The sequence below is a fragment of the Psittacula echo genome (assembly GCF_963264785.1).
Source record: "Psittacula echo genome assembly, chromosome: 18".
Classification (NCBI taxonomy): Eukaryota; Metazoa; Chordata; class Aves; order Psittaciformes; family Psittacidae; genus Psittacula; species Psittacula echo.
Window position 1 is genome coordinate 7,072,132 of NC_137754.1, and position 24,926 is coordinate 7,097,057.

General features: G+C 55.9%; 1 protein-coding gene across 1 annotated transcript in view; it reads right to left on the reverse strand.

Moving 5' to 3' along the window:
- Positions 1 to 3,462: 3,462 nt before the first annotated feature.
- Positions 3,463 to 24,926, reverse strand: part of IGSF9B (immunoglobulin superfamily member 9B) — a gene marked incomplete at both ends in the record, with an annotated part of 38,073 nt that continues 16,609 nt past the window's right edge. The window contains 11 exons of the mRNA XM_080631622.1: positions 3,463 to 3,686; positions 4,218 to 4,339; positions 12,439 to 14,070; positions 15,700 to 15,745; positions 16,488 to 16,649; positions 18,060 to 18,144; positions 18,294 to 18,520; positions 19,044 to 19,219; positions 21,781 to 21,892; positions 22,301 to 22,451; positions 24,062 to 24,178. Of these exons, the coding sequence (XP_080487748.1) occupies positions 3,463 to 3,686; positions 4,218 to 4,339; positions 12,439 to 14,070; positions 15,700 to 15,745; positions 16,488 to 16,649; positions 18,060 to 18,144; positions 18,294 to 18,520; positions 19,044 to 19,219; positions 21,781 to 21,892; positions 22,301 to 22,451; positions 24,062 to 24,178 (3,054 nt within the window). The remainder of the gene's footprint in view (positions 3,687 to 4,217; positions 4,340 to 12,438; positions 14,071 to 15,699; positions 15,746 to 16,487; positions 16,650 to 18,059; positions 18,145 to 18,293; positions 18,521 to 19,043; positions 19,220 to 21,780; positions 21,893 to 22,300; positions 22,452 to 24,061; positions 24,179 to 24,926) is intronic.

Consider the following 24,926-nt stretch of genomic DNA (forward strand, 5'->3'; position numbering starts at 1 on the left):
AGTTCAGAACGTGCAAGGAGGAATCGAGTGCTTACTGCTAAAGGAAGAGCCGTCTACCTCAGACAAGCTTAGCAAATAAGAGAGTTGGGCCCAGGGAGATAAAAAACATGATATATTTTGCAGCATGAAGGAGAAAAATGAAAGGAAGGAGATGAAGCAGCAGCAGCAGCAGCTGTGTTTGCAAACCACCAAAGCGAAACGGAGTTCAAACGGGGATGAAATGGGGGAAGCGTTTGGCATCGTCTGACACAGCTTCGATGTCCCAGGTCCACGGGAGGAGAGAGGGGAAACCAGAGGGCTGGGAGAAGCCAGGAGGTTGCCAAAGCAAGAGGTGAGCCCATCTGCCAAAGCACAGCCCGAGTCTATCGGAAGGTAGCTCGGTCTAGCAGGGAAAGGAGTTAAGGATGGTTTTTAGGGAAGAGCCGCTTCCATGAGGCGCCCGGGCGGGATTTCCCACTCCAGCAGCATGGCTGAAAGAGAGAGGGCTGCAGCTCCAGCCTCTAAAGGTCGAAGACCATGAAAAGCAGGGGGCCCAGTGGCTCAAAACACCTGCAAAAGGAAAACAACTCTCAAAAAGACTGACCCAGCAAGCCGGCGCGCTCCATCAACCTTCCAAAGCCTCTAGAGCTCCTTAAGACGGGACAGGGGCGCAGTCCCGAGGTAGCGACCTCAAGAGCCCGAAGACATCACCTTGCCCATAGGAACGGGCGTCATAAACAGCTTGGAAAGCACTCAAAGGATAAAAACACCCCAACCTTCTGTTAGAGAGGTTGAGGCAACAAGAGCAAAAGGAAGAGCAAGTCAGCACGAAGCCTCCCCCCGGCCCCCATTGTCACCTGTCCATCAGGAGCAGCCCACTGACGTTGCCGGCGAGCTGAAGTTACCCAGGCAGAGTGTTCCCGCTGGCGAGCGGGTGAATGGCATTAAATCAATTCAGATCCGAGCGGATTCTAGGGAAAACCCCCTAAAAACACACTCAAAGCAAAGCAATTGGCAGTCATACCGTTAGCGAGGTTGAATTCTCACTCTGATCGTTGAGGTTCTTAACATCACGTACTCAATAGGAAGCCCTGGTGGAGGCTGGAAGGAGAGGGGCATTCCTACAACACCCTCCCTCCTTCCCAAGACAAACCTGCTCACGGTTTGAAGACCACCTACACGATGTTAAAGCTCCGAGATATCACGTTATCGAGTTAGAGGATTCATTGTCAAGTGGTTCAAACCTAAGTGAGGGCTTTGAGACCGGAAAAGACACAGCGCTCTGCTTTCTGGGGTCGCAGGGAGCCGAGTGTCCTGCTGGAAGAGGAAGCACAACCTCCGAACCCAGGTATTTCTAGGCAGGAGGATCAGTGCACTCCAACCTAAAAGCTCCCGGGGAGTGTGGCGTGGTTGGAGTGCTGTAGCCCAGCTGAGAGCTCACGTCTTTGTCCAAACATCTAAGCCCTTGGAGGTTCAACCAGCAGCAAGAGCAATAACCAAGGCAAAGCAGAATTAAAGGCGAGATTGTGGAGAATCTCTTGGCAATTCTACCTGGGAATAAACAAAAGTTTCGGATGCAAATGGAGAGCCTGGGGCATAAAAACCATGCCTAAAGGCTCTTGGATTCTCCCAATGCTTCTTCTAGACAGCCCGAATCCGCTGGAAGCAAGAATATCCACATGAAACACTCGGTGGTTTATTCCCAGGCAGGCTGGAGGGTTTAGCACTCAGAGGAAGAAGTGTGCAAATCTGGATGCAGTGGTTGATTTTACCACTTCAAAACCCCCAAAACCTCTAAATCTCTTGAAGGGAGGGATCACTTGGTACTAGCACTCGGCATCTAGGCAGCACTTGCAGTCTGGAGGTGACCAAAGTGCTTGTTCAAAGTGCTCAAATATGACTTATCCCCATTTTACAGATGGGAGAACTGAGGCACAGAAAGGTTGAGTGACTTGCCCAAGGCCACGCAGTCAGAGAGTGGAGGCAGAGCAGGAAAGGGAGCCTGGTTGTTCTCGGAGTCAGGCTACGCCTTGCCTGCTAAAGGGAAAACAAAAGGCCTATGCAATCCAGAAAACCACCAGCCGCCAAACCTACCCTACGTGTGGTGAAATACATTCTGGTGAAGAGAGACAACAGCATTACCAAGAGGGGAACAGCAGGTCTCCTCGGATGGAGCAAAGGGAGGGACACAACCCTGGTGGGGCTCACAGCCTCCACGGCCAGGCTGGAGCAGGAGAAAGAAGTGGGAAAAGAGTGAAACCAGCAGCAATGTGTTTCAAGCCAACGCGAAAGGCCGGGCTTAGCTTCGCACAGATGCTCCAAGGAGCCATCATCCATCTCCATCTGCAGAGCTGGGGGTTTTCCAGCTGCTTGCACTGGGTTCAGCATCTGCTGATGGAGGCTTTTGGGGACCCCGTGGCCAAACCCCCTTGGTCTGCATGCCTGCGTCCCCCCCGTTTGGCAGTTGTGAGTCAGGATTACAGACGTTACCGCAGGAAGAAATGACATTACTACATAGCTCTGAGTGCACCAGTGATAACACAAAGTGTCAGGAAGAATAAATCAAAACCGCCCTCATCAAAGCTGAGGGACACCAGACCTGGGGGGCAAAGACCCTTGGCTGACAGCAGTCCCATACCTGCGCGCTCACACACGTTAACAGCGTTCAGACACACAGAGAAATGGTGATTCCTCACATCTGGAACAGGCTGCCAAAGGAAGCCGTGGCTGCCCCATCCCTGGCAATGTCCAAGGCCAGGCTGGACAAGGCTTGGAGCAACCTGCTCTAGTGGAACGTGTCCCTGCTCATGGCAGGGGGTTGGAACTGGATGAGCTTTCTTTCCAACCCAAACCAGTCTGGGATTCTATCTCAGACCAGTTCAAAGGCTCAGGGTCTTTCTGGTTTTCCCTTTCAGAGACAGGTAAGGAAAGATGTCACGGATGGTTTTGTTGCTGTTATCTTCACACAAAAGGAGGCTGGGAAGGGGGAGGCAGGGCGATTTTCACAATTCCAGCTTTCCTGGGATTATCTGGTCATGGTTTTATCATAATCAGATTCATGGGATTACCAGTTCCCGGCCGGGTTCTTGGCTTCTTGTCAACTAATTACACTCTGTGCCATATAATTTCTTCCAGCAACCGAGCTGCTCAGTCCCACACTTCCTCCCTAACCTCACACTATGGAAGCGATGTCAAAAGCTCCATCGATGCCTTTTAAGCCTAAAGAATCTTTCCTGAAACCGAGGTGCAACGCCTCCCCCTTCCCATCCTACCAAAGCCATCCGGAGCAGTGGGGGAAAAGCAGATCCCAGGCATCCTCTCCACTCCCCCAACCTGCCCCAAGACGCCCCCAGCTCGTCCCCACCACAAGCCACCAGCATAGGGGCGTCCCCCCACCATGTCCCCCATCACCTCCATCCCCCGGCGGCGCGATGTTGGCTCCCTCCACCCCGTCCTGTTTAACCACGTGGGGCCGGCGCTAGGCTAAAGCAAGGTGGCGTGGCCGCTGGTGTCGTCGTGGTCCACGCTGTTGAGGATGGCTGTCTGGTCTTCGGGGAGCTGCCGGTGGCAGAGGTCGTCCTTCAGCGCCGAGAGGCGGGCGAAGGGGTCCTGACGAGGGTGTCTCTTCTTCTTGCGGAGGCAGACAGCTTCGTCAGGCCACAGTACCTGAGAGTTGGGAAGGTGCTGAACCTGGGAGGCAGAGCCGTCTGTGGGGGAAGAGAAGCATGGAATCATAGAAGCATGGAATCAACGGGGTTGGAAAAGACCCTTAAGATCAAGTCCAACTGCATCACTAACCCATAGGGCCTTGTCTACATGGTTTGTGAACGCTTCCAGGGATGGTGATTCCACCACTTCCCTGGAAGCCTGTTCCAGTGCCTGACACCCAAGATGGATGGGACCAGAGGCAGCACCAGCAGCAAGAGGAGTGCTTTGCATGCTGTAAAAGAGAGGTTACAACAAGCCCGGCCCTGAATCTAGTCACTTGGTGAGAAGGGCATCATGGAAAATTAACACTCAGAATCCAAACCAGACCGGAGATGTATGGAAGGGGAACTCGGTTTGGAGGTAGGGAGGAGCAGCGGAGGGACCGTGTGAGCATGGGAGCCATCCCTGTAGGGACAAGGGGTGAGGGCATCATCCAGGGACGGGTTTGGAGCCAGCAGGGACCTGCCTGGGCTTTGCCCATGAGAGCACAGAGGGGATGCTGATGGGGACCGCGGCGCCCTCGCACTCACTGGATTGTTTCCTGGATTTCGAGGAGCCCTTGGATGACTTTTTGGGCTTCTTTATCCGCTGGTATTTCAGAGCTTCAAGCCTCTCAGGTGCAGCAGCGTCCCCGGGCGGAGATGGACAGTTTCTAGGGAGCAAAAAGCAGACAGGCACTGTCAGTGGCTCTCGGCCACGCTCCGGCCTCTGGATGTCCCCGGTGGGGGATCGGTTGACCCCAGCCAGCTGTGCCATGGAAAAGGAAAAGGTGAGAAACCTGGGGCCTCGCCGGCCCCCGACATCTCGTCCACGTTGCGTGTTGCCAGTCCCACCGGCACCGTCCAGCAAGAGCGTTGCCAGCACCCCCAGCTCACCTGCCTGCCATGCCAGCACAGCTAAACCAAAAAGGACGGGGCAGATCCTATGTCCGATAAGGTATTGCTGGGAAGCGGTGGGGGAAACCCCTTGGGATGGAAAGAGAGGAAGAAGACAGGCAGAAGCGGCACGGCAGCATCGAGACGGGCACCACGAGCCACCCGGGGTGGACAACACCAGCGCCACGAGCAGCAGGGATGCTGCTCCCATGGCCGGGATAACTGAGTGCCACACGACAGACAGGGACACGAAGGGCACACGCTGACAGCCGGGAACCTCATTCCCAGGTCCCTGCTATAAGCGACAACAGAAACGCAACAGCACAGGAGCATCTACTCCTTTCCCAGCCAGAGCTGGGTTTTCCTGCCCTGTGGGACAGGATGTTGGAATGGTAAGGTTTTACCGTCAGGGACAAGGAGGGGATTTGCAAATAGGTATTTCCTGCAGGACAGCAAGAAGCTGTAAGTGATAGTTTTCCAGCTCCAGCCCCTGAGTAACTCTCCTACAGGAACCAGCTCAAGGTTAAGTGGTCTCCCCTTTGCAAAGGGATCTTCTGCTCTATTTTCTTCACTGTACCTGTTTTCCCACCCAAGGGCTGCAAAGCTCACTGCTGTCAGCAGGGTAGCGAGGAAAACCTTTCCCTTTGGACAATAGTCAGCCCAGCTCTTTCCTATAACACATCCCAGCATCCCCCCCCCCTCGCTGCTTTCCCATTTCCCTCTTTTATTTTACTTCCAGGACCCTCCATGTTGCACCAGCACCTGCAGAAGGAGAAGCCTGAGGCCACAGGTAACAACCTGGGATCAACTCGAGTCGTCACAGAGCAACCTGCATGCAAGGTGTCCAGAGATGACAGGGAAAGCACCCGCAAAGCACCCTTCATCGCAATAGAGCCAGTGCTCAAAGCCAGGCTCCAGAGAGGAGATTTAAACCAGCGTGCATCAAGCAAGCCTGTCCTACCCTGCAAAGGAAGAGATAACACTCTGCTGCTCTCACAACTGGAGGTCAGCGACCAAACCTTTTCCAAACAGCCACGCAGAGCATGGCAACTCCTGCATCTTCAGGTGTCTGTGATGGGGTTGGGATGAGCAGACCCCACAAGGCACATGCCCTGCACCCAGCACCATGTGGAGGAGCTGCCTCGGTGTATCCAGACTCCTGCTCTGTCCCCAAGAAGCTGTAGATGAAATCCTCCTGGTGGGTCATAATGATGGGACCCATCCAGCATCGCCAAAACACTGTGTGTGCCAGCGGCAGGGAATGGGTAAGCACAGAGCCCCAGCACAAGCTGTGGTACAAGAACACATCCCCCTGCGATGGGTTTGAAGCTTCTCATCTCCATTAGATTTCAGGAGGAGCCTGAAAACACCCCGCAGGACTTCCTCCGCAAGCCTTCCGCTGCTGTGGAGCCCGATGTGCCAGCAACACTTCATGTCTGAGATCCCAAGAGACTGATGCTTCAGCTGGAGCGGCACAGGCAGAGAGCTCCCAAGGGATTTTTCCCCTTGAGGAGCAGGAGGGGTTGGTTTTGAAGCTGGTTTCTGAAGGTACGTGTGATTGCAAAGCCTCTCAGATCTTCCAGCCGCGTTGGAGAGCAGTGAGAAAAGCGCAGTGCGAATTGATGCAGCAGCTGGGGCACAGCAGATGCAACAGAAACCCAAACACTGGGTATGAAGAGCTGCTTTTCATGTTTCCCATCAACATCAAGGCACGGAATGCTCCTGGAGAGCCTCTGTTCCAGCTCCCAGCAGAGCAGCACGTCAACAGAAGATGAAGCAACTTGTCAGACAAGCTGGTAGTGCTGCTGGCTGGATCCAAGTGAGAGCTTTCCCTCATAGGAAAGATGACATTTACGAGCCCAGAGAGTTGTAGTTCTTCAACATCATCTTCCCAAGGGCAACCAGATGCTGCAAGTGGCAGCTCCAAGCTCCACTGGGGCATTACCCACTGAGCTGCACTAACACCAACAGCCATTGGGCTGTACACCACACACATAGGATGGTTCAGAGTAACACCACATTGACCCAGAAGGCCAACAACATGGGACTGCCTGCAGTAATTCCCCCCTGAATAGTCAATAAGAGGCTTTTCTCACTTATATCCACCATTCTCTGGTTTGCACAATACATTCATGCAGGTACTTGGCTAATGGCGACCTCAATTCCTCCGGCCCCACTCCATCTCCCATGAACTCATGTGTGCCACCATCCTGCCCATCAGCATCTCTACCTTGTACTGCCTGTTCCCACCACCCGAATAACTTTGCTGCTTCTAGTAATGCCCAACTTATAAAAGGCTCTTGCTCTTTCCATGCTCTTTTTCCTTCTAGGAAGATGTTCCTGTGGCACGTTGACAAAATGAGACAGATTTACGCGAGGGATTAGGAGGAAATTGCCTGAAGCTCATTTCCACTTTCTCTCCATAATTGGGCTTGTATTTATACACACAAACATAAGCAACTGAACCCATGTGTCACCATAAATAGTCTGACCTCTGGCAAGGAAGAGATACAGAGGAGGACGAGACGATGCTACTCACCAGCCAAATTGTATCTGCTCTACCCACCCTCTATTTCTTCCAAGGACTCCAATTCTTTCACATTCATTTGCATTTTAAGCTCAGCCAAAAGTCTGTTCCTGCCCACAGAGTTCATATCTTGGGCAGCTGCCCATGCACCAGAAGTCTCTTGAACACATGATGATGAGGTTCAGGAAGGTGGGTGAAATTCTCCACTGCAGAGCCAAGGAAAGGAGCTTCAAGAAGCCCACGTGAATTCCAGGTCAAGGCACCACAAACACCCAGAGCAGAAGCTTTCTCAAGTCTTCAAAGGACAACCCTTCTGAATGAGCAAGGGTCTGAACTGCATAGGCAGGGAAGTACTGGAGAGACCAGAAAGGTACTGAGGGACCTCAGAGAGCCCCAGGACAGGAGGAGGTAGCTAAGGGAAAAGAGCTATCCAACCCAACACACAGCTGCTCTTCTTCAAACCTCCTTCCACATACGAAGCAAAGACACAAGGGAAAAGGCCCATGAAAGCATCACTAAGCTCTTTCCACCCAAAAAGGGGAACCCATATAAAGGAAGAGTCCAGCAGATTCAAGGCACAATACATGTATTTCACCTGGGGGAGGTCTCAATACACATTCCCTGTCTCCTCCTCTCCTTAAGTCAAGACGTTGACATCCAGGAATAGTTTGGACATGTTAGAGCATCCACTTGGACCAGAGCGAGCATCCACTTGGACCAGAGCGAGCAACCACTTGGACCAGAGCCCACCACGTTCTTCAACCCTTCAGCCTCCTCAGATGAAGAGCTCAATTCAAGGCTCCATCTCACGCCCAAAGTCCAGCATGATCCAATAAGATGTCCTGCAAGTTGGAATGCCCCCTCTGTCCCGAGGCTGCTGCCTCCATCCCGGAATGCCATCATGCAACACTTGAGATCCTTCGGCACAAGAGGCGCTAGAGAAACACAGCGGTGACGGCCCCTTGCCAAGGCACCACAATGAGGGAGGAAGAGGCTGGGAACACACCAGAGAAGGGTGTCCCCTTCTCCAGGTCTGCAGACACCACAACTCATCTACACAACGGACTTCACCATGCTGACGGGAGAGGAGAGAGGGTGAGGGAAAGGGGGCCGGACTGGAGAGGAAGAGGAGGGAATAAAGTCACGGGGCAAGGGAAGAGAGGAAGAGAAATGAAAAACGGGAGTGAGAAAATATAGAAGGAACTTAAAAGAGACTGAAAAGAAGGAAATCATAGTAATAATCCAGAAAGAAAAGAGAAAAAAAACGCACTCAGACAAGCGGACTCACAACTTCTCCAAGCGGGAGGAGGCATGGAACACATGCAGAGGAGCAGCACATGGACAGTCTTTAAAGGGGAACCTGGTTTCTTTCAAGCGGGGAGCGAGGGGTGACCTCCTCCCGCACGCCTGGCACCCACGTCCCTTCGTCACTCAACGCTACGCCATGGCCGAGCCTCCCAAATCCTGGCATCAGCAGCACTGCCCTGGAAAAGGGGGGGCCTGAGGGGATCAGCCAGGGCAGGCTGTGGTGCTGAGGGGCATGGGTGCTTGGTGCTTTGTCTGTGGTTTTTGGGTTTCCCTCTGCATGGAGGCGACAGCCCCGCTTTAGCCCATTAGGAGATGCATCCGGAGAGAAGAGGATGGGAAAACTGCTTGTGCTGACTCGGGAATGGCATTGTTTATCCCTGCCCTTCACCCAGGGAAAAGCCACTCGTGCTGCAACCACCACCGAGCCCACAAACCATAGAATCCCAGCCTGGTTTGGGTTGGAAGGGACCTTAAAGCTCATCCAGTTCCAATGTCCACGGTCACCTTCCACTAGAGCAGCTTGCTCCAAGCCCCGGCGTCCAACCTGGCCTTGAACACTGCCAGGGATGAGGCATCCCCAAGGAATGGCCTCTCCCTCTCCTTCCCTCAGCTTTTATTACTGCAGCACAGCCATCCGGCTGGTCTGGTGAGAAATCCCTGTGCTCTGCACGCACTGACAATTTTATGACCCCAAATCGTCAAGAAATTACTTGGCTGGGCTCTTTACAGGATTCCTTGCTTATTAAAGGGAGATTTATCCTTCTGGCTTCCCCTTTTGGGGGAATAACGACTCTGGAGTCGCTCCTGCAGCTCCAGTCCCCTGCAGCATCTTGGAATAAGATGCATGGCTGCTCCTCAGGAAGCATCCTGCTCGGCAATGTGACCCTGCTCCTAAAAACCCATCAGCCCACAGCATCTGGAGACAGGAGCCCACCAGGATCTGTGCAAGAGCCACACCAAACCAGCCTGGATCCATCTCTGCTGTATTAAAGCCGTGTTACTTGTGTCCCTAATGCTCCCGGAGCAGGAGAAGGAAGAGTGGAAACAGCCACGTCCTCACTGAGGGCTTCTTTATTACTCCAGAAGCCTGGCACAGCCCAGATCTCACCAAGGCTTGGTCTCAGCTTTGTTCCTCATGGGATACCCTGCTCTGGGATCAGCAGGGGAAAACAGAAGAAGGTGGCCAAGCACTCCAGAGCTTTGGAAGCTGCAAGGCTCAAACTAGAGAATGGTTCCTCCATGGAGCACATATGCTGTACGTGCTCCCCTCACCGTGCCCAGATACTCCTCCCTCACCTCTCCTGCTCTGCCCACCCCACAACAACCCTCCAGGTCAGCTAGAGGAATTCTCCTCTCCTGGAAACATGTCCCCGATCCCATCTCTCTCTCACGAGGCTCTTTTCCAGCCCAACAAGGCTCCTCAGCCTGTTTGAAGAGCGTCAGCCAAGACCTTGACTCTGCCAATCCAAGGCAGAAAAGCTTTGTAAGACCTGTGCTAAAGAAGCCTGGGCACAGCCAAGCCCTAGAACCTGACCCACCATGTGCAATCCAACCTCTCCTTTCACAACCAGGCTGGGTGACAGCCAAAGGGGTCAGCATTCCCAGTCCTTGTGGTCAGGAATATTATCCCATCTGCCTTTAGCAGCTTTAGTGACATTCTCTGCTTCTAAGGTCTGAAAGCCATCTCCCAATTACTCCATCCCAGTTCCAGGGGTGCCCACGGTCATCCAGGAAACAGGGCCCATGAAGGCAGCCTCTCTCTTGGGAGAGTCTTCCAAGGTCTGCTTAGGGCTGTTTAATTACAGCTGGATCAGAAGAAGTCATCAAGGTTTCCCAATGGGAATGAGGAACCACCTCCCCAGCAGCCTGAAACTGCAGTCACGCTGCTGCCAACCACACAGCCCATCTCAGCTTCTCCTCTTCTCCGTGACTGAGGGGACTTCAGGAAAGCAAAACAGGTCCAGGTACTGATGGGAACAGAATTCCCCATGTCCTGGACTGCAACTGGAGACTGCCTTGTGGAACCCTATTCCAGGAGCGCTGTCTGCTCCAGCTGTGCCTTCTACCTGGCTTCAGGAGGTGGCCCTGAGCTCCTCTTGGTTCGGATCATCCGGACAACCTCACCTCAGCACACACCTCCCTAACACTGCACAACCAACACCGGGGTCGAGGGTGCCATCCTCCAGGAAAGGAACGGTGGCCATGGGAAGACAACAGCTTGGCTCATCCCGAACCCCACCGTGAAGATATTGCTGCCACCACCGGGTTCTCCAGCCCAAAGGCAGGGGAGCAGCGGCGTGCTGCTCGAGGGGAAACCCAAAAGCCACAGAGACTGTGTGTCCAGAGGTGTTTCCTAGTGATTTCGGATTCCTTATTCCCCTTTAAAGGAAGAGATGGTATTGGAAAAGCCCCTTCCGTGTCCCCCTTCTCATGCCCCGCTCCCAGCCACCCTCCACAGCGCCCACACCATCCTTTCGGACATGGATCACCCTTACCTATTGAGCTGAGGAGAAGCTTGTCTCGACAACACTGCCCAGATAGCTGAGATTAATCAAAAACAAAGCAGTTATCAACACCCGCAAGGAGCCGAGCTCCGCAACACATCAGCACGTCAACAACTCCAAAGGAAAAAAGGAGGGAAAGAAACCAAACGGAAACCACAAACGAAACGAGGCTGGAGAATAAAGGGGGAAAGAAACAGAAGAAGAAAGGAAACAAAGAAGAAACCAAAACAATACTCAACGAAGCGAATGGATACACTGCGTAAAAGCACGGACAACAGTGCTGGCTCTAACACGGATCTGTCCTGGAGCTGGCTCTCCTTAGGGCGGCCCTGGCTTGGAGACGTGGACCTATATATGCTTAACTGCATCACTCCGGAGCTGTGCTTCCCAGAAGGCACACAGAAGTCATTTCAGGCTCGTTGAGCTCCTCTCCCTCCCCATCCTCTCCCCCGAGCCCTCCATCCTTCCCCCTGCGCAGTGCCAGAGGGGTTTTCTAAGGCCATAACGCTTCCAGGTACCAGAGGGAGGGAGTGAAATGTGGGAAGTGGTGGAACGCTGCCTCCCCCCTCCCCAAAACACATTCCTCTTCTCCGTACGCCTCCGACCGCGTCGGCTCCGTGGGGCTGGGTGCCCCGGCCCCCCAAGTCCTCTCTGCCACAAGAGGAAGGGGGTTCAAACCCCACCAGACAACAAGCCAAAATGAAGCGAGACGAAAGGATGGGACGAAAGCACGGCTACGGGGTCTGAGGAGCTGGGAAAGACGGAGGGAAAGAGGAGGAATACAGAGAGGAAAGGAGAAAGAGAGAGACGCTTTTTGCCTGGAGCAACCCTGGTACCTGGAAAACCAGCCGCTACTGTCTAGTGCAGCCACATCCCTCTCTTAGGGCAGGATCTGAGCGTGCCGGCAGCCTCCCGATCTCCGCTGGGGTTACTTTACTGTTTCTATGTCCTCCTCTCCTGACATGCTGCTGCTGCGGCTAAAAGTCCTCGAGCTCTCCCTGCCCGCGTCCTGGGGCTGCAGCATCCCTTTTGCAGGTGGGGCGGTGACCGTGTCATGCATTAAAGCTCTCTAGACTCCGCGGGGAGGAAGAGGAAGAGGAAGGAAGACAGAGGCGCGGCGGCGGCGGCCCTAACGTTCGAAGAAAGCCAAGAGCCAGCAGCTAGAAGAGGAAACAACCGCCAGTGACACCAGGACACTTACCTATGCGAGCCGGGAGCCAGGTCATTGCACGCCTGGGAGACAGCCCATAGTCCTCACGGCGCTCCCACATTCCCAAGGGAGCAGCCAGGGAGGAGGAAGGTCGCCTAAACCCCAGCTCTCTTGGGCAGTGGCCATGCAACCCCTCGGTGCCACCAAGCTTCTTCCTAGCAAAGCCCGCGAGACGCCATCTCCAAAAGGGATGCTGCAGCACGCCCAAGAGAGTCCCTACGAGTTGGGATGGTGATGGCGGGGAGGGAATCAGAGGGAATGGGTGAGGCAGGGTCAGGGAAGCAGGGAAGGGGCTGGGGGCAGGCACCACGGGGCTCACACACTTACCCCGTGGCGGCTACCGTGGTGGATGTCGGCTCCGGTTGGAGGATCTCCTCGCCGGCCCTCCTCGGAGAAGGGATGTCTCCGAAAACATCCATGGTATCCACGGGCAAGGAGGAGCCTTGGGAAGCGGAGTAGCCGGCGGTGGCCAGGGAGGTGAAGGCAGTGGTAGGTCGGAAGCTGGGGCTGTCGCCCCGGCTGCTTGGCGCCGGGGATCCCGTCGATGATGGTGTGGACTTGCGGGAGAAGCTCACGGCCGTGGGGGGCTGCAGGGTGATCTCCGACACCTCAGCCTGCTGGATGAGACCCGGCCGGGGCCGGGCACGGGCGGTCAGCTCCGGGGAGCTGTTCCGGGAGCTGAGGGGGCTTTGGGTCAGAGGAGAAAGCCTCGAAGGTTGTAGCACCACCTGATGTAAACTGGGCTCGGCCCTCCTGACCTGCCGAGGGCTTGGCCGAGGTCGGGGTTGGGGCTCGTACCACCTGGTATCCAGGCTGAATGTGCTTGTGCCGCTGGGAACGCCGGGCTCGGACGGTTCGTGGTAAGGCAACACGGGTATGCCCATACCTTGGCTGGTATGTCTTAGCTGCCCTTGACATCCCATGGGTTGCATAGGTTTGTCCTGCCACTTGGTGGTGGTGGGCACAGAAGGCTGTCCCCTGCCCGGTGACTTGCCGGTCCAGCTCTTTGGTGCCTCCAAGGGCAAGATGCCCGGGTAGGATGCGGGGACCACCTGAAGGGAGGAAGGGGGTGGCCCCCGAGGAAGGCAACCGGTGGGCTGGGTGCCCTCGCCCCCCTCGCAGGGCTGGAGCTGGTGGGGGAACGGCGCAGGGGCCAGCTCCAGGCTGCCGAAGGGGAACTCAGCCCTGCCCCACGACTCAGGGGACCGGCCCCCCGTAGGTGTCTGGGCCAGGGGCAGCGTGCTGTTGGAGGCGTTCTCGCCGTTCTCCTCGGGGATGGTGGGGTGTCCGAAGGGCCCCTCGGGGGGCAGCGGTGGGGAGGACATGACCGAGCTCAACGGGCTGACTTCTGGCATGTAGAAGGGTGGTGGGTCCACCTCCCCGGGGCTGCTGCTGCTGAGGTAACCGTAAAACTGGTGGTGGAAAGCCCGTGGGGCTGGCGGGCGAGCCTGGCCGGTGGGCTGCAGGGCGCCGGGCCCCTCCAGCGCCCGGTGGAACCGGGGGCTGTATGCTGGTGGCTGAAGGTAGGACTCTTGGCTGGAGGACAGAGGGGTGAGCTGGGTTTTCAGGGCGCTGACGGAGGTGGGGACGACGGGGTCGTCGTTCTCCTCGTCCGACTGCCTGAACTCGGGGTACATGTCCGTCTCCTCCACGAAGGGGAAGCCCTCGATGCGCCGCGTCTTCAAGGAGGGCTCCATCTCCGATGGGTCCATGACGAAGCGGCCGTCCGGCCCGCGGCTGATGAGCTCGATGGGGGTGGTGGCCTCGGCTTCGGCCTCCGCCTTGGAGACGCTGTACTTCTTGCTGCTGATGGCTCGCTTGGTCTTCTTGTAAAGGGAAAGCTCCTTCTCCTTGGTGGGGCTCAGCATCCGCTTGGCCTGCGGGCCCTGGTCATCAGAGGACTCCGAAGGGGGACGGAGAGTGCGGATGCTCTCGGGACTCACCTTGCCGGAAGACAACCTGGACCACAAGGGAGAAAAACCAAGAGGGGACTGTCACCTGGAGGGGAAAGGAGGTCTTCTCGCACAGAAGAACCACCAGCTGGATCCAGAGAACAAAGTGCTACCAGCTCTCCAAAGAGGAACCGCTGGGAGAAACCAGGATGGCAAAGTCTTGCCCTGCCACAGGACCAGCAGCAATGCCCATCATCCTGCTTCGCTGTAACAGAGCTCAGCACCCTCGCCAAGGCAACCATCTCCACCAACACCCTGCAACCATCTCCACCAACACCCTGCAACCATCTCCACCAACACCCTGCAACCATCTCCACCAACACCCTGCAACCATCTCCACCAACACCCTGCAACCATCTCCACCAACACCCTGCAACCATCTCCACCAACACCCTGCAACCAGCTCCACCAACACCCTGCAACCAGCTCCACCAACACCCTGCAACCAGCTCCACCAACACCCTGCAACCAGCTCCACCAACACCCTGCAACCAGCTCCACCAACACCCTACAACCATCTCCACCAACACCCTGCAACCAGTTCCACCAACACCCTGCAACCATCTCCACCAACACCCTGCAACCGGCTCCACCAACACCCTGCAACCGGCTCCACCAACACCCTGCAACCGGCTCCATAGCCCCAGAAGGACAAAAGACAGATCCAGAGCTCACTTCCAACTCCTCCAAAGGTTTCCTATGTCCACCTGAGCTATCAACACAGAGAAAGCCCCTGAGAGGGACATCAGGCAAACGTTCCCCTCCTGCAGAACTCATTATCTCACTTGCAGATGTTGATGGATCATTTCAGACCAACCTTCTACCCCATTCTCAACACTCCAACTTAAGGCTGAGAGCCTCAAAGGCAGAGAGCATCAGAATAGTTCACTCATCCCTATCCAGAAAGCCTCAGACGAACAGGATTGAAAGGCAAAAGGCAGCAGATCCAACAAAGCCAGCCCAGGCATGGTTATTCCAGTGCAGTGGATGAACCAAAATAAAGCAAGATTAAGATCCACCAGCACTGGGACATTTTACAGCGATCCAGGAGCCAAAGCATGAGGCGTCCACATCTGACTCCCATGAAGATGCTCCTGCTGATTAGCAGCTATACATGCTTTTGATGGCTCTGCAAGGAGCTGTGGCTGCTGCAAGCACCACAATCCACCACCTTGGGGCACGTGTGGGAAGAGGCTTCAGCGGGGCACTCCTGATGGGAAAAGAAAGGATGCAGGTGGAAGATTCCCTGAATTTCCCAAGTAAAACCATAATCAACAGAGAGTCACCCAAAAACTACACCGGGCTTGCATGAAGGACTCATATGCAGCAGGATAACCCTTCTCCTAAGGAGCCCCTCCAAGCTGGGTGTGAAATTGAGTTCCATCAGTCAACTCCAGCTTTGGTCAGTGTTCACAGATCCAACGGGGTCATCACTTAGCTGCATTTGTCCCTCTTTTCTGCTCCAAAGCCCATTTGTCTCTTGTTGCATTCCCACAAGTTCAGGGAACACCCAAAACCACTCGTCAGGAGCAAGCAAGCAAGGTGAGACATTTCCATTTGAGCTTTGCAACAACTTGTAGGAAGGAGGCACCTTGAAGACCCACAGCCTGGTGCCGCATCTAAGACAGATACTTACGGGGACTCCAAACTCTTCCTGCAGTGGGTTATCGAGAGAGGAGGGTCTGGAAGAGAATAAAAAGGGGAAAGAAGAGAGAACGCTGAGGAGGCGCAACACGGCAGAGACAACACAAACTCAACATCAAGACAACAGAAGACACTCAACAAGAGGCCAAGGTTTCATTGCTCCAGCACTTTAATGGTTGCTGACAACACACAGCTCCCGTCACAGGGTCCTGCCCCATCCTGCTGCCGCATCTTAGCTCATAGAATCATATGGGTTGGAAGGGACCTTCCAAGGTCATCTAATCTTCCAGGACAGAGGAGCTGCTGCCCTTCCTGGCTCTCCAGCCACCATTTTCCCTGTGAGCCACTCCTGCATGGTGGCTGCAGCCCCAGCTTTTGGGAAGCAGAGCAGCAGGGTCTCCATTGCGGGGGTCTTCTCTAGTGTAATGTGGCTGTGGGGCACTGGGGCTAGGCAGAAAGGAGCTAGAGAGCCCAGCTCCATGGGACCTTGAGGAGGAGAGGGGCTCAACACCCCAACCCTAAACCCCATCCTCTAGGAGTTATCACCAGGCTAGTTCCTCTGTCTCCTCTTCACCCACCCTGCCTCTCCCGCTCCCGACCACGGGCTCTTTCAGGCACAGACGAGGGATGAAGTCAGGGCTTCACCTGAGGACGCGCACGCACGGAAGAAGAGACAGACAGGGAAGATGGTTACCACCACAACACGACATAGGAGGAGGAGCGAGGAGGAGGAGGAGGAGGAGGAGGAGGGAGGAAGCGCACGAGAGGGGATGGGCTCACCTTTCTTGCGCTTGAGCTTGCGTTTGCGTTGCTTGTTGACGAAGCAGGCGGCGAGTGTGCTGAAGAGGATGGCAGCAGCCAGGAAGCAGATGGTGGCAACGATGCCAGCCAGCACCGGGCGGGCTAGACCTTCATCCGTCAGGTCAGGCTGAGGGAATACGTCTGGGGGGAAACCACGGCAACTGGGTGTCATGCACAATCACTGCTGTCTTCTCCAGGGACCCATCACAGCAACTGTGAAGGCGACTGGTACTAGGGATGATAATCCCAGACTGGTTTGGGTTGAAAGGGACCTTAAAGCTCATCGAGTTCCAACCCCTGCCACGGGCACAGACACCTTCCACTAGAGCAGCTTGCTCCAAGCCCCGTCCAACCCGTGGGGTGTCGCCAGAGCAGAGGAGAGGGGCAGGATCACCTCCTTGGCCATTCAGCCCACCTAGGGAGAGCATCCAGTGCTGCTGCAGGACACTGCCAAGGGATCTGGTGACCTTGCACCATAAATGCATGAAGATGCTGCGAGGGCTGGAGCAGCTCTGCTCTGGAGCCAGGCTGAGAGAGCTGGGCTGGGGCAGCCTGGACAAGAGAAGGCTCCTGAAGGGGAGACCTGAGAGCAGCTCCAGTGCCTAAAGGGGCTGCAGGAAACCTGGAGAGGGGCTTGGGACAAGGGCCTGTAGGGACAGGCCAAGGGGAATGGCTTGAACCTGCCAGAGGGGAGACTGAGATGAGCTCTTAGGCAGAAGCTCTTCCCTGTGAGGGTGCTGAGGCGCTGGCACAGGGTGCCCAGAGAAGCAAAAAGCCTTTTTGCCTTGGCTGACAGATACCCAGGGAAGAGGCCACAAACCCTGGTGCTTCTGCAGCGCGCTCCTGCCTGGAGCACCCGCTTCCAGCCGGGAAGAGCACACACACATTCTGCAGGCACTGCCAAACCCCATGGGGAAGCTTCTGGGAGAGGAGCAGGGAAGCAGGCAGGCTGCAGCAGGCAGGCTCTCACTGTGCCAGCACCACTTGGGGGCAGAGGAAGACCGCAGCAGAGCTGTGCTGCTCCTCGGCTTTTCCATCAGAGCCGTAAACCCAGGGCTCTCTGCATCCCCATCTCCCCCTTGCCTTTCCCATCGCCATCACCTCCCCTGCCCCTTGCTCCAGAAGCACCATCTGAGCTGGACTGGGATGCAGGTCCATGCACAAGCTGCAGCATGCTGCAGTCTCCAGCTCCAAAGCTTTTTTATCACTTGGATCTCTGCACTGCAGTGGTACATTTCCCTCTCTGCACCTTCCATTCCCATTTCCAGGCTGCGCTGTGCCCGGTCTTTGTCCTCTAAGCACCCTGCAGAGCTGCCACACTGCAACAGAGTGCTCTTTGGGAAGGACTAACCCTCTCCAGTGCTGCTCCATTTGCATCCAAACGCGGATGAGGCCAGCAGCATTCCCGGGACACTGACCACAACCATGCAGCCAGCCCACAGCAAAAGCACACAACCAGCCTTCAGTGTCATAAGCAAGTTCTGCTGCGTGACCTGAGCACTACCTGTAGAAGCAGAGATGCTTGTGGTAGAAGAAGAAACCACCCCTTACCTGTACTGGAGACACCAGCAACGTTGCTGGGTTCGCTGATGAGATCCTGCATGACCGCCAGGACACGGAACTCGTACCAGGTATCCTGAAACACCAAGAACATCCATCAGGTCCCTCACCGCAGCCTCCAACCTGGCCCAGCTCCCTCAGGACCCTGAGCCACCCCTAAAGCATCCCCAGAGCTGCAGCACACGGAGCAACACCATACCTATGGGGTGGGCAGCCCCTGCTTACCTGGGACAAGTCCTTGGCAAAGAATTCGTTCTCGGTCCCCAGGATACCATCATCCAAGATCTCCCACCTCTCCGCGACGCGGAATTCCATGATGTAGCGGTCGATGGGGAAGCTGTGGTTAGCAGGAGGAAGCCATGACAAGAGGACGCCTTGCTGTGTGCGGTTGGCTGTTAGGCACCTCGGTGGGGTAACCAACACCAGAGGCTCTGGAGTTGTTACAGGGAATGCTGCGGACAGAGCAGATGGGGCAGGGACACCGTTGAGATGGGGCGAGATGAAGGATGCTCTCCCATCAGGGCAGACAGAGCACTGTGGCAGCAGCAGTTCCCGGCTTGCTGGAGTTTCAGGCCTATCTGAGGCATCTCATCTCAGTGTCTTTCCAAAAAGCAGGATCCAAGAGAAGGGCTTTAGAAAACCTCCTGCTTCCCCCCACCTCCGCCCGAGACAGCTCCAAAGCAGGTACCAGCAGGTGAGAGCTCCAACTGAGCTGCACACAAGTGGTTTGGGGCTCCATTAATCCCTCCTGACCCCAGCTGAACTTAAGAGAGATCCGAAAGCGGACTGGTGCAGCACAGCTCTCCAGCACTGCCTGTTAGGGCAAGCTTTAAAGAGCCCCATGCATCCCACAAAGTCCAAAAGCTTCATTCAGGAGCCTCCATGAACCATCAAACTACAGCTGCTGATCACCATCAGACAGGACATCCCCACGGCCCTCCCGAATCCCTCCCCTCGTGCCCATGGAGGACCTACCTAGAGTGTTCACAGTGACCACCTCACTGAAGGAGCTGGTGCCCAGCTTGTTTTGAGCCAAGACACTGAACTGGTACGCGGTCTCCGGTTCCAAGGTGTCCACCAGTAGCCAACTGGAACCAGCTGGCACAGGGAGAGAGAGCCAGTCATGGGGGCCAAACTGGGCTCTCTTCATCCTGCCGAGAGAGAAGGGAGCATCCTCAGGGAAAGGGGTCTTTGACAGGGAGGACCAAAAGGCAGCATTAACTTCTGGAGTGAATATGGAGCTTTCCTGAGCGATGGTTTGGTTTGAGAGCAGTGATGTGTATGGACATGGGGCAGCCACTCGCCACCCAAGAGCTGGCTTGGTGATAACCAGGGTCAGCATCCCGCTGTGCCACACCAGCTCAATATGGACACTGCCGTTAGCCCCCCCCCCTGCCCTGCATCCCCCTGAGCAGGGTCAGCACCAACAGCCCTGCTCGGAGGTTGTCTCCATCAGATTCCCATGTAGAAGCTGGAACATTTTGCCTCCGGTGGGTGCTGCGAAGGGATGGAGATGGGCCCTGTTCCCATTTATACCTCGACAGCTGAGTCTTCCCTCGGCTCTATCCCTGTCCATGCAACCCCACAAGAGACATTCAACTAAATCACCACCATTGCCACATCTACACAAATCGGGGGCTGCCAGCACAGCCCAGGGCATCAGTTGGGCTTTAGCATCACAGCACTCGTGGGGCACACAGGACACAGCCCTTCTGCTGGGGTCTAACCCACAAACCCAGGGTGAAGAGAGCTCCCAGAGCCATCCCAGGGCAACCCAGCATAGACAAGCGTGCAGCCACCTCCACAAGCCATCACCCTGCTGGGAAGAACCATGTCCCAGAGGAGCATCACTGTGCTGCAGGTACTGGTGCTCATGTTAGAGGGATGCTCTAGCGAGTCCCAGCCCTTGGCTGCAGGTTTTGGTGGTGTCCAATAGAGGATTTGGGAAGGATTGCTGCGGATGGTCTATTCTGAATAGATCTGTAACCACCAGTTTACAGCCAGGTAAACCCACCGAGTGGGAAGTAAAAGATGGAGCAAGGACAAGTGATGCTGCTGTAAAGGGAGCAAAAGGTGAGGCAGGAGAAGCAGCAGCAAGCTATGGAAACAACAAAATCGGTGGAGAGCCATGCACCTGCAGCGTGCTCCACCAAACCCAGTGGGAAAGCCTCTGTCCCACCACTGCTCGAGCTGGGAATACACCTCTCAGGATCCCCACTGCCACCGCAGTGGAGCAGCCAGTGCCTGGAGCAGGTTTCCATGTGGCATTCAACTCCATCACCTCCCTCATCCCTTCTGCGTGGGGACACGCAACAGCAAGGAGCTGAGTTGGGGCGAGAGGAGGGTAAATGCAGCACTAACCCCCCCAGGGATGTGAGACCATCCTTGCTAAGGGACGGTGTGTACGCAAGGAGGGATGCTGCGGTGGCCCTGGCTACCTCTGGGGAGCAGGGTTTGCATTTCCAGCATCGATAACCATGGAAGAGGGAGGAAGCATCAGCTCCACCGAGGATGAAGCTGTGTTTTGCTTGAGCACCCCATAGCCACAGCAGGGAGGAAAGCACAGGGATGGCCAAGCTCTCCACGTGGCACTAGATGACTCAGCACCATCCCAGATCCCTGGTCCCAAGGAGCAGCACAGCACTCAAGGCTCACACCCTTGCAATCAGGGCAAGACAGGCCTCCGGCTCCCCATCCCCACAGCACCCTGTAAATTCCCTATGGAAAGCTTGGTGTAAGCACCCTTCCTGATGCTGGCTGCTCTCCCCAGGGGTCTGGAAGAGCCTGGATGAGGCAGGAAACCAGCAGCAGGTTGCAGAGCAGGAATAGCAGCGGCTGCCACATCTCTCCAGAGCAGAGAGGTTTAACTGCTCCTTCCCAAGGGCATTTTCATCACAGCAAGGTCTGCCCTGCTCTGCTTGCTCCATTCCTTCCTCTCCCCACCTCCCAACAGATCGGAGGAGCAGAGCAGGAATCGCTGCAGGTGACATCTGCCCTATCTCCACTCTCAGCAGCCTTCATCAGGGCAAATTAAGGGAGGGAAGGAAAGAAAGAGCAAGAAGAAAGGCTGAAGAACACCAGCCTGGGAAGGGAAGGCATCACCTCACCTCCCCGTTTCCAAGGACATGCAAGACAAGAGCAAGTGCAGAGCCCCAACCTCACTGCAGCTACACTGCTCCCTCCCCTGTTCCAAGGGATGCACCCCCTGGCTTTGGGTACCAGGTAGCACAGGAGTGATGGGAGCACAGCCCCACGAGGCTCAGACCCAGCCCTCATCTCGCAGTGGCTGGTTGTGAAGTGAGCTGGGATTTAATCACCTCCAGAGAGCCAGAGAGCAAGGAGAGATCATTTCTGCTTAGTCACAGCTCTTCCAGGACGCGCTCTCTAAAGGCTGCATTTCCCATCCCCTCCCTGCCTGTTAAGCTCCATAAACAGTTTATCTTGAAATGAGATGCCAGGGGCAAAGTTACGTGAATGCAAAGCATCTCCCTTGTACCATCATCAGCAGAACAAAACCTGCTGGGCCGCACGGATCCCACCACCACCACCACCACCCAACCCCTCCGGATGGGAACCCAGCCCTAACGACACCCATGGGTGCAGAGCCACCCTCACCACCCTCCTCCCCGCCGGCTGCTGGAAGCTCTGGTCAGCTGGAAAGGAAAAGAAGCAGAGAGCAAAGCATGCCAGGATGACTCACAGAGGGCCGTACCAAACTGAGAATGTCTGCTCGTATCCACCGTCGTAGCCGGGCTCCCAGGAGACGTTGGCTGAGGTCATGGCCACCACCACGTGCACGCTGGTTGGGGCATGAGGGCTTGTGCCTGCAAGGGACAAAGGCATGGGGTCAATGGGAGCGAAACCAGAGAAGCTGGGGCTGCCCCAGCCCTGGAAGTGCTCAAAGCCGGGTTGGACGGGGCTTGGAGCGACCTGGGCTAGTGGAAGGCATCCCTGTCCCTTCCAAACCAAACATTCCATGATTCTTTGCCAGCTGGCAAAGGCAAGAGGGCTGGAAGCCCCCATGATTCCACAAGGAATGATTCCCATGAACCATTCCAGCTCCCAGCCATGATTCCACAAGGACTCCTCTTGCCCCAACCGAAGGCCACCTGGAATTCCAGCGGCAGGACAAAACAGGAGCAGAAAAAGGCAGCTCCATCAGTAAACAGCACGGAGGAGCCGCCCTGCTCTCAGTGGCGAGCATCCCCACCTTCTTTACTCCACTTACGTACCTACAACAGTGAGGTGGGTGCTGGCAGTAATGCTTGCGACGATGTTGGTGGCGACGCATTCCCACTCGCCGTGGTCATCCTTGCCGAGGGAGCGGATCTGCAGGGTGCCACCGGGCAGTGTGTTGTGCTTGCTCCTGCTGGGCTTCCCTACCTTGGGCAAGGAGCCGGGCAAAGAGAGAAAGAGACAGGACTCAGCAGCGGGTTGCGGCGCAGGGCGAGGCGGCAGCGGGGTCACACTAAGCTACCTGCGTGGCCCAGGGGACACCGCCGGCCACCGGCAAGGGAGCTGGTCTCTCCGGTCGCGGCAGGGCAGCCGGTTCCCCGGCTTGCGAGAGGACCTGGCGGGGCAACGCGAGAGGAAGGTGTGAGGGAGGTTGGTGCTCGGCGCCCGCACGGACACCGCAGCCGCAGCTGAGACCGGTGCCGAGGAAGGGGCAAAGCAGCAAACACCGTTCCAGGCTGTCCCCAGGTGCCCAACCTGCCCCTGAACCAGCAGCAGGACCCTTCGCGTCTGATGGGTGGGCAGAGAGGGCCCCATGGGGACACGGGAGGATGGAGGGAGGTGCCTGGAAGATGGATCTTGTTACAGCTCCTTTCTAGGCTCGTAAGCCCGAATGATGCAAATCCCACATTGTCCTGAGTCTTCTTCAGCTGTTCTTCACGCAGAGGGCTCTGCTGATCCATGCCAGGACACACAGGATGAGCACAAAGCACATGGGATTACCAGTGCCAAGCCCAAGTCTTCAGGAGTTCTTCAAGGGACTGGTCAGCGCTGGTGGGCTGATGGGGAGCTTGCTTCTGGCACTGAGAAACTGAGCCCAAGCCAGCCCCAACTGCACTTGGAGGGGATAAGGCCAGAGTCATGACGGTAGGAGGATGGCCAGAAGGCACAAGAAGGGCTGAAAAGAGACCTGAATAAGAATGGTGAGGGGCAGGAAAGAGAAAAATAAGATGGAGAAAAAGACTAAAGGGCCAGCAAGTTTTAGATGGGTCCATGTGCTCCATGGTCCTCCTCGTGCAGGTCAAAGGAACTCAAAGAGATCCAGCATCTCACACCATAAGGACTGAAGATGCTGCTGCCACCAGGTGACACAAGGGACCCCATCACTCTCAGGAGCTCTGAGAAGGGGACACGAAGCTTGGCAAGAAGATTCTGACAGGGGGACAAAGAGCGCAGGAGGTCCCTGCATGGTGGCTTTCATGGGAGCAGCAGGGTTGGGAAGCAAAGGGAAGGCTCAGGAGGGCACTGCTCTCAGGCTGTGCCACCACCGCCTGCGTGGCACAGAAAGGGACACCCTGGAATCATTATGTTGAGTCCAGCATCATCAAAACAGCTTCTTCTCAAGGTCGTCAAAGCCACAGGGCTGCTGACAGGTCCAGCCCCTTAGCAAAACACAGCCAAGGGTCCTCTGGTAGCACAAGAGATGGGAGATGTTCCACCATGGGAGATCCACATGGGAATGGTGGCCACGTCCTGCCAGTGACCACCTCATCAGCAGCCAGAGGAGGAAGAGGAGGGAGACAGGGGCAGGGCTCAGCTTGGCGGATGCTTTTCCCGTGCTGGTTTCATGGGATTCAAGGACTTGGTGGCCACAAACTGGGCTTCCCCCACCCACCTGCGGGACAGGACGGCAGTGGCTCAGCCCAAAGCGAAGCAGCTGTACCTGCAGTTTGTTCTTACCGGGACAGAGTGTGGCTTCTCTGTCTGCAATAGTCACCAAAAGCCAAAGGCACTGCAGATTTGTCTGGCAGGCCGGGTACCTTTCTCCAGGCGATGATGGGAAAGGGGTCTCCGGCAGCAGCACAAGGAATCAACAGCTCCCTCCCTGCCTCCTGTCTGTACTCCCAGCCTGGTAGCACCGTGAAATAGGGGGGGTCCTGCAGCCAAGGGGAAAGGTATCCATCAATCTTTGCCAACTCCCACCAAAGAGCATCAGCCCACTGACAACTCCTACCAAGGAGCACCAACCCATTGCCAACTCCCACCAAAGAGCGTCAACCCATTGATGACTCCCACCAAGGAGCATCAACCCATTGACAACTCCCACCAAGGAGCATCAACCCATTGCCAACTCCACCAAGGAGCATTAACCCATTGCCAACTCCACCAAAGAGCATCAACCCATTGACAACTCCCACCAAGGAGCATCAACCCATTGACAACTCCCACCAAGGAGCATCAACCCATTGACAACTCCCACCAAGGAGCATCAACCCATTGACAACTCCACCAAGGAGCATCAACCCATTGACAACTCCCACCAAGGAGCATCAACCCATTGCCAACTCCACCAAGGAGCATCAACCCATTGATGACTCCCCCCAAGGAGCATCAACCCATTGACAGTTCCCACCAAGGAGCATCAACCCATTGCCAACTCCACCAAGGAGCATCAACCCATTGACAGTTCCCACCAAGGAGCATTGATGACTCCCACCAAGGAGCATCAACCCATTGACGACTCCCACCAAGGAGCATCAACCCATTGACGACTCCCACCAAGGAGCATCAACCCATTGACAACTCCCACCAAAAAGCATCAACCCATTGACAACTCCCACCAAAGAGCATCAACCCATTGCCAACTCCACCATGTGCAAGCAGCTGCCCACCACCAAAACAAAC